Here is a 10,014-nt window from a genome sequence, read left to right as displayed (position 1 = left end):
CTGAGGTTTGGGTCTTTATACTATTATTTCATCCGGGGATATCAGGGTTGTCCTTCTGCTGCATCCAGATATATGCTGACCTAGGCACAACCAAGATATCTTAAAAGAGCTAAAAATACCAAAAACCAAGAAAATGAAGAAGCTCTCCTAGAGAGTCATTTAAATGTTCAAAATGCATAAATCGTACCAAATTTGGTATTTGCCTTACCCTCGTTGGATATTGGTCTCTTTGCTGTTCGGAAGTACTAAAAGGATGAATTCGGCATACTCACCTACTATGATGAAACTTTGTGCGTACCTTGATCACGGGGGGTATGTCCTAAAGTGGGATACACTAGTGCATCAGAATCATATTACCTTAACATATCACCAGGTAAAGGAACTTGAAATGTTCATGTGTTTTGCTTAACTGGACAAACAATACTGGTAATCATCTTGAACTTCTTTTCACGAAAATTTAAAGAAAAATTAACTGCAAGTGTGAAATAGTTTGATTTTGCTGATATGATCTTCTTGCACATGATTCTCACAAAAAGATGTAATTGTAAATATTTTTGAGTTTTGTTTAGTTGTTTTATTTATAAGAAAAAAAACCAAAAAGATTTTCTTTTTAAAAGACTTCATTTTGAATTAACAAGTTGTTGTTTTTGCATGATGAGATAAAATATTGGTTTATCTTTAATGTGAAAAATACTAATGGTTTTTCGAGTTACATGCTTGTGTTTCTAAACAGATTAATGCAGTTATCAAAATGAAGTGCAGAATACAAGTAAAGTGCATATTGAAAGTGAAGTGAAAATGTGTAAAGATGCATGGTAGGATCCTTCTACTACATTGCAGAGTGATATGAAGAATTTGGAGATACGTGCTTAATCAAGATTGCTAGTTCACTGATCTACAACGAATAAAAGTTTTGGAGGTTGGAAGCATCAGCTAAGGGGGAGTCTGTTGATGTTCAGAATCTGTGTGTAGCTGAAGCTATCCAAAGACCACAAGAACACAAGATGTTTGAAGACAAAGTTACACTATGAAGCTATTGTCAAGGGGGAGTCTGTTGGTGCATATTCTGTGACAACAACTTAATAGTTTGGTTATTTAGTCTTTGGATATTTTGTAATGGGCTTAGCATATTGGTTAGTGAGTTAATTGTTGTCATGGGCCTGGAGAATGGCCTAGCCCAGTTAGAAGCCCAGTTCACAGACATGTGGTATATAAACATGTTTTGTGATTAGGGTTTCAGAAGTCTTGGAAAACTAGAGAGAGAAAGCATAGAGTGAGAAACAAATTAGGGTTTGTGAAGCAACAACACAGAGAGAGGCTGTGAGGTTGTGTGAGTCTTGAATTGATTGTAAAACTGCAAGTTTGGATAATCAATAGAAGACTGTTTAATTGTGAATTCTGTTTTCTACTATTTTCTGTAACAATCTGATCTAGAGGATTCCGCACTCTAGGTTAGAAGACAATTCTGTAAAAGATCCATAGGATTAAGGGACCTACAGGTACAAATGTAACTAGCGAAACGTACATATGTAAAGTCTGAATATGTAATGAAGGAATTGTTTGTGTTAAAGATGAAGATGCTTGTCAAGAAATGAACATAATTAGATTTTAAGGTCTCAATATGTAATTAGGTTTTGTGGTTTTTTGTTTACCAATTCAATATATAAGTTATACATGAAACATGTTTGTTAGCACATGTATTTTTTTTATTAAGTTTCATGATAATGACAAGTGTTTATATGCAAATATAATATAACATGACGTGTATCTTTTATCCCATTAATTCGTTACACTAGTCTCATATACTTCTAGTTACATATATTACTTGTTTACTAATTTTTGCCACATTTTGGATGATGTAATGTTGTTGTTACATATGTTATTTTACTAAGTTTAAATTGACACCAAAGGGGCTGCACATATGTAACACATGTTTATGACATGTGCTACACTATAGGGTAACATATGTATAGCCATGTTACACATAATTATTACATGTGTTACAACATCAAAGTTACACATGTTACATATAGTTGTTACATCGAAAAAAATGGCCTTCACAAACAACATTCGTCTTCATCCAAAAATGGGCATACTAAAAATGAAAATGAAAATAAAAATGAATTTTATATCAATAGTTGTAATGCTTCCAAAAATGGCGTTCACAACAACATCCGTCTTCATCCAAAAATGGGCATTAACAATGGAAGGACTTATCCGAAATATATAATGATGATTGTTGAACGATTGCTACTTTATTGTTTGTTCTTTAATCGCATGCGAGTCTGAGGAGAAGGAGAGACAAATTAACCAAGTTCAGAGCGTATGTAGGTAACATTGTGCTAGTTACATGTGTAGCTGGAGTTTTTTTTAGCAATGTAACACGTTTAACATGTATACTCATGTTAAAAGTGGTTGTACATATGTTACCCTCTTGTGTAACACATGTTACAAACATGTGTTACACATGTACAACTACTTTGTTACCAAAGACTGCTTAGATGTGTAACATATGCAACTTAGTTCTGATGTAACACATGAAACAAATATAGAATGTATTCCACCATGAAAAGTGACTTTTGTTTTGATTAACATATTTAAATGGTGTTGAACGTAACAAGTGTAACCTATCTAAGAAGTGACTAAATAATTGCAAATATTAACCTAACAAAACGTTGGTCAAATCATTCCTTTTGTCCAGGTGTGTATATCGAAAACAAAGATGTCACCTAGCTGGCCGTTACATATTTAACAAAGGGTTGTTGCACATGTAGTTGGCAAAAAAAAGTAAAATATGTATCTATCAAAATGTAACATATGTAGCTGGCAGCAAATTGTAACATATGTAGCTAATTATGACAGCAAAAAAAACACGACTTTTTATTTGTAAAAAAAACAAGATATTCAGATTAAATTATACCGAGTGAAGTTTATACAAAAACAACCAAACCAACAGAAAAATTGAAACATATACCATAACAATTATGGATTTTCAAACTAATTATCTACCATCAATGGTGATGCCCCAATTTAAAAAAAAACGAAAAAAATTAAAACAAATTCGATTCATAACCCCCCCCCCCCACCCCCCAAAAAAAAGCCAGCTCAAACATCATATTCATGTATATAATAAATCAAAAGTTGTATATGTCTTCTAAGGCCAAAAAGAATAACAATATAAATAAATTATTTAATGAACACATGGACTTACTCTTTTTTTAATGGTGAATGTTAGCCTAGCTAACACCATGTTCACTTTCACTTCCGCATATGGATGTCAGAAAAATCAAAAGATCCGTGTTCGAATCATCTTCACTTTGCATGACATCACGAGCACTCGCCAGCCAGTAAAATCATCTCCACTTTGCATCCGGAAAAATAATCTCCATTTCGAGTTTATGTGTTTAAATGAAGTTTTGAACACATTATTGAATTCCAAAGATACTTACAGAGATTTAGAGAAGAAGATGACGCACGTGATTTGTGAAACGATCTTGCAAATGAATATAATTCAGATTGGCATGAAATGAATAAGATCTAGATCTAGAAATTATGATTTAGATAGAGAATGAGAGAGATGTAAGCATAAGATCTAGATCTAGAAAGTATGACTACTTTAGAGAGAGAAAGATGTACTTTAGAGAGAGGGAGACGTACTTTAGAGAGAGATGTACTTAAGTGGATGAAGATGAAAAAATTGCCCTTAAAGACATGGATAATATCTGTTGAAAAGTGTTGATGTGGATCAATCTTAGCCACATATTAGAGTTTACTGGTTTTCTCATTTAGGAGGGCTTTCTTCATTTACTTACATTATATATATATGGGAAGGTTATATAAAGAAAGCTAAATATTGTGAGAACCGTGAGAACAAATGAAAAAACCAATTTTTTTAATACAAACCTCATATTAAGATACAACATCAACAAACTTTTAAAACATCAAATAATTCATTTCCCCTCTCAAAATCACTCCTATTGGAATTTTACACATGTGTAAATGGCAAATCTACACATGTGTAAATTTTCTTTATTTACAAATCCATGCATATTTAAACGTTTAAATTAAATTTCTAACATTGTATTCGAACAATAATGAAAAGTGTATAATTTTTTTCTGAATTTGAATTGTTTTATTACCAATTTCTCGTGGTTTTTTCCACACCGTGAGAACGAATGAAAAAACCACGAGAACTTGGTAAAAACAATTCAAATTCAGGAATTTTTTTTACATTTGTCATTATTGTTCGAATACAATGTTAGAAATTTAATTTACACCTTTAAATTACGTGAATTCGTAAATAAAGAAAATTTACACATGTGCAAGTTTGCCATTTACACATGCGTAAATTTGTTATATTTACACATGTGTAAAAAAATATAATAAGAGTGATTTGAGTAGGGCTGCAAACGAACCAAACGTTCGGCGAACAGTTCTTGAACCGTTCGGCGGGAAGTTCGTTTGTGTTCGTTCGTTTATTAAACAAACGATCACGAACAAGAAATTCCTTTCATTTAGTTAAATGAACAAACATGAACAAAGGTCGTGTTCGTTCGTTTATGTTCGTGAACGTTCGGTAACGTGTTCGTTTGTGTTCGATACTTTATTAGTGTTTTTGGTTTTTATATTTATTTAAATACTTCAAAATTCCGACAAAGTAAATGTCTAATAAGTGTCGGTGTATTATATATTCTGATCATGAAAGATTGTTTGTGTTCGTTTGTTTCCATTTGTGTTCATAAACATTAGTTTGTGCTCATTTGTGTTCGTCAACGTTCGTTGCCTAAAATTAACAAACAAACACAAACGAACGTGAACAACTTCATTTCCTTAACAAACGAACACGAACATAAAATCTCGTTCGATAAGTGTTCGTGAACGGTTCGCGAACACATATATTTCTTAACAAACGTGTTCGTTCGGTTTGTTTCGGTTTGTTTGCAGCCCTAATTTTGAGAGGGGAAATGAATTATTTGATATTTTAGTTTTTTTTTTTTTTTTTTTTTTTTTTTTTTTTTTTTTTTTGATGTTGTATCTTAATATGAGGTTTGTATTAAGACAATTGGTTTTGATTGGGTTTTTCATTCGTTCTCACGGTTATCGCAATATTTAGCGTTCTTAAGATAACCCTCTCCTATATATATATATATATATATATATATATATATATATGTATAGGAGAAGGATCCGTTAGGAACCACCCTTTATTGCGAGAACCACGAGAACCAGTGTGAACACAAACAGTAATACCTAAAAAAAATCTAAAGAACACCCAAAATAAAAAAAAAAATACTATTTTTTTTTTTTTTTTTGGAAAAATCGCTATATTTCGTTTATAAAAAAAATTTCAAATTTTTTTTTTCGAGTCACAGTTATCTATGCACATGTGCATTTGTATCATTTCTTTAACAAATTCCATAATTCATTACAAATATTAGACAATTTCACTTTCATTTACACTAACACGTGTAATACACTACTTTTTACGTTAACAAAATAAGAAATGAACAAGTGCATCGATATGTATCAACATGAAATAAGATGTGTTGGTACACTACTTTCTCTTTCATCTATCAATTCATCCATAATACACAAACATGCACATGTGCATTTTCGTCATTTCTTTGACAAACTCCGTAATTCATTACAAATATTAGACAATTGCACTTTCATTTACACTACCGTGTGTAATACAATACTTTTTACATTACCAATATTAGAAATGCACATGTGTATCTATATGTATCAACATGAAATAAGGTGTTTTGGTACACTACTTTGAATACACTTTCCCTTTCATCTATCATACCATCCATAATAAACTACCATTACCTCCTACCATCCATAATACAATACTATTACCTCATACCATCCATAATACAATACCATTACAAATATTTTCACTTTATTACATGTATGTAAACACCATTTATACCATCCAATCAACATATTACATCATAATTTGACAACTATAACCAAACCATCAACGACTAGATACAACTAACCAAAAAACATGTATATGGGCCTATTTCTCCATTCAAAATCACAAACTTTTTGTACCAAAACACGTTATATCATGATTATACCTAATGATGCACATGTGCATTTTGAATATTGGTAATGTAAAAAGTAGTGTATTACAAATGGTATTGTAAATTAAAGTGCAATTGTCAATTCCGGATAACGTATTACCGAATTTGTCGAAGTAATGATACATATGCACATGTGCATGGATAATTGTTACTCGAAAAAAAAAGTTTTTTTTTTTTTTTTTTTTTGTTAACGAAATATAGCGATTTTTTTTTAAAAAAATATTTAAAAAAATTAAGTGCTTTTTTGAATTTATTTAGATTTTATTTTGTGTTCACATTGGTTCTCGCGGTTCTCGCCATAAGGGTGGTTCTAGCATGATAAGAATCGGTCAGGAACCACTCTTTATTGCTAGAACCGCGAGAACCAATGTGAACACAACCAAAAATACCTAAAAACCACCCAATTTTTTTATTTGTTAAATAAATATCACTATTTTTCGTTCCAAAAAAAAAATCAAGTAACAATTATGGATGCACATGTGCATATGTATCATTTCTTTGACAAATTCCGTAATACATTACCAATATTAGACAATTGCACTTTCATTTACACTACCATACGTAATACAGTACTTTTTACATTACCAATATTAGAAATGCACATGTGCATCTATATGTATAAAAATGATATAACGTGTTTTGGTACACTACTTTGAATAAACTATCATTTTCATCTATCATAACATCCATAATACACTACTATTACTTCCTACTATCCATAATACACTACCATTACCTCCTACTATCCATAATACACCACCATTACCAATATGTATAGTTTTTTTCACTTTATGCACATGTGCATCAACACCCTTCATACCATACCAAACAACATATTACATCATAAAGTGTGACAAATATAACCAAATCATCAACCACTAGATATAACTAACCAAAAACATGTATATTGGCCTACATCATCATTCAAAAGCACAAACTTTTTGCACGAAACACGTTATATCATGTTCATACATATAGATGAACATGTGCATTTTATATATTTCTAATGTAAAATAGTAGTGTATTGCGGATGGTAATGTAAATGAAAGTGCAATTGTCTAATATAATGTATTACGGAATTTGTCAAATAAATGATACATATGCACATGTGCATTGATAATTGTTACTCGAAATTTTTTTTTAACTAAAAATAGCGATTTTAATGTAAATAATAATAATAATAATAATAATAATAATAATAATAATAATAATAATAATAAACTTTGAGTGTTTTTTAGACATTTTTAGATTTTTTTTTTGTGTTTACATTGGTTCTCATAATAAGAGTGGTTTTTAAATGAACCCTATCCTATATATATGGTGGGATTCTAGAGTGAACACTAATATATTTATGAACTGAGTGAACAGATCATATCATGACCATTGATTTTCATCATCAAATCGTAAAATACACTATGTATTTTCATCATCAAATCCTTGCCAATGATTTACACTTGTATATTGATAATCAAGGGCTAGGATTAGTTCACACAGTTAACTATCAAGGGGGTTGTTCACAAGGGTAAAATGAAAACTTATACGAGTTGTGAGAACTTATAAAACTCAGCCTTACAAAGGTTTTTTCAAAAAAATTTAACCATCATAAATATATCAACTTTTCCAAAAAGTAAAAAAAAACTAGGTTTTTTTTTTTCATTTACAATTGCTGTAAATGCTGTAAAAAGTTGATTTCATCAGATTTTTACAGCAGCTGTAAGGGGCAGTGATGAAACAGTGGTTAACCAATGGAGGTTAATTCACTGGTCTCGTCAAGTAGGGTTAATCCCTTCTTTCCAAGGATCAGTGGCTGGATCGTCCGCTTGATCTATCTCCTGCACAAGGAAACACACCGTGAATCGTAACAAGGAGGATGGGGTGGGTGGTGCTCCTTGTTACTACTCTCCAGCGTGATAATCAGTAATTTGCTTGAGAGTAAAGTGTGTGATAGTAGTATGAGTGAGAGAGTTTGATAAGCGATACCTCAAACCTGGTCCGGGATGGGTATTTATAGCCGAGGAGTGAAGGAGGGTAATCAAGTGGCTGGACTGACAACGCGCAGCCCTTTGCAGGTGTGTCAGACTTGTCGGTCATGGAGGTGACGCCACGTCCTACTGCGGCTGTCAGTCTGTGCCAGCGTTGCTTACGTGTGGGCTGACAGGAAACTGTCATTGGTGCCACTTGCTGTTAAGGTGTCAGTCCTACTTGCTCTATGGATAGAATGCGGTGCCGGCCGCATCGCTATCTGCGGTAACTGCGGTTGTTTCCACGTCCCTTGTTCCGATGAAGATGTTCATAGGATGTGGTGCAGAGCCACATCGCTATGTGCAACACCCATTTTCATACACAAGGTAAGTCTTCTCATCACTTGACAGATTGGATTCGACTGCTGCATTCGCGCGTTCCCGCATGAACGCAGATAAGTTCTTGCTAGTGGGAGTATTTGATAAGGGTAATGGTCACTCGCGACCATGTTGGTGCGAGATCTGGGACCATACCCCTTCAGGCAGAAAACATCACTTTGAATTTTATTTATTTATGGTCGTCATTGTAACATTTTAATCTGGGGGTGTGAAAAAAATGAGGGTAAAACTTGCACGGGATTGCCGAGTTCTCTAAGTTATCACAACTCGTAGGAGTTTTCCCTTGATCTTCATCCCTCATCTTGTTACTTATATTTACCAACTCACTATTCACCCCTTATAATTTTTTTGTGAGCGGAATATAGAGAAAGAATGATAAATAATGATTAAAAATATATTATTTAATTGAATAAAGATTAATATAAGGAACCAGATCAGAGGGACTTTTAGAAAATTCTTAAAAAAGATAAGGTAAATGTGTTTTTTAATTAAATTATATGGATAGACTTAAATGCCCAGATAGTCCCTGTGGTTCGCCTTTTTTCACCTTTAGTCCCTAACTTTCTAAAATTACAGCTATAGTCCTCAACTTTTCAATTTCATTCCCGGATAGTCCCTATGCCTAACATCAGTTAGTTTTCCGGTTAAAAGGCCACCATTTCTAATCAGTTGTCGATTGACGAGTGCACAATCGCCCCTTCAACCAAATTTGGGGATCTTGGTGCTGATTCTCTTGACACGGTACGCCTTATCTACTTTAAGCTGTTTTTCGGGCTCTTGAAATTGTTGTATAAAAATGCAAACATGGTGCAGGTTGAGATTATGATGGCATTGGACGAAACATTTGGAGTGTCAACAGGGGAAAGCGGAGCTGAAAACATTGTGACTGTTCAAGATGTTGCCGATCTCATTGAAAAAGTGAAGGCGGAAGCTTGACCTCACCTGCCTGCCTGCTTGCCTCTCATCAACATTTCATTTTGCTTGCTTTTTCATCAATTTTGATTAAATAAATAAATAATATATTTCTTTTAATATTTTATGGAAAGGGTATTTATGTCATTTCACACTCTCTTAACTGAGAAAACTAATTGATGTTAGGCCTAGGGACTATCCTGGAACGAAAATTGAAAAGTTGAAGACTATTGTTGTAATGTTAAAAAGTTAGGGACTAAAAGATGAAAAAAGAGCAAACTACAGGGACAATCCGAGCATTTAACTCAATAAGAACTCGGATATAAATGCTCGAAGAATTCAATATTCAATCCATATATCCTATGTCTTATTTTTGGGAACCGAACAGTTTGCAAAAAATTGATGAAAACTTGAACTTTTTCCTTAAATTATATGATTTAGAATAAGATAGGGATTCCAATGTGAATGTTTTAAGTAGTGAAGTATCCACAAATAAGTATTGACCAGAGAAATCTAAAAAATGAACATGTACCTTTGGGCGAATATGTAAGCCACCTGGAGACCTTTGTGTCGTATTGTCAGTCACGTGGACATCTTAGGGAAGTGACACGTGTACCATTTAGGAAAAATGTTGAGGGAAATTACGAGAA

General features: G+C 32.9%; 1 protein-coding gene and 1 long non-coding RNA gene across 2 annotated transcripts; one reads left to right on the top strand and one right to left on the bottom strand.

Moving 5' to 3' along the window:
• Positions 1-1,966: 1,966 nt before the first annotated feature.
• Positions 1,967-3,663, bottom strand: LOC110887184. The gene is made up of 2 exons (XR_002563119.2): positions 3,212-3,663; positions 1,967-2,285 (listed from the first exon to the last, which is right to left on the bottom strand). It is a non-coding gene; the product is annotated as an uncharacterized LOC110887184 (long non-coding RNA).
• Positions 3,664-7,962: 4,299 nt separating this feature from the next.
• Positions 7,963-9,388, top strand: LOC110888552 (acyl carrier protein 2, chloroplastic-like). Its single transcript, XM_022136073.2, has 4 exons — positions 7,963-8,009; positions 8,251-8,440; positions 9,104-9,193; positions 9,266-9,388. Exons 1-4 carry the CDS (start codon positions 7,963-7,965, stop codon positions 9,386-9,388), a joined length of 450 nt encoding a protein of 149 aa, XP_021991765.1.
• Positions 9,389-10,014: the final 626 nt, after the last annotated feature.

The sequence above is a fragment of the Helianthus annuus genome, chromosome 6, assembly GCF_002127325.2.
Source record: "Helianthus annuus cultivar XRQ/B chromosome 6, HanXRQr2.0-SUNRISE, whole genome shotgun sequence".
Lineage (NCBI taxonomy): Eukaryota > Viridiplantae > Streptophyta > Magnoliopsida > Asterales > Asteraceae > Helianthus > Helianthus annuus.
This window is presented reverse-complemented; position numbering and strand designations above follow the sequence as displayed.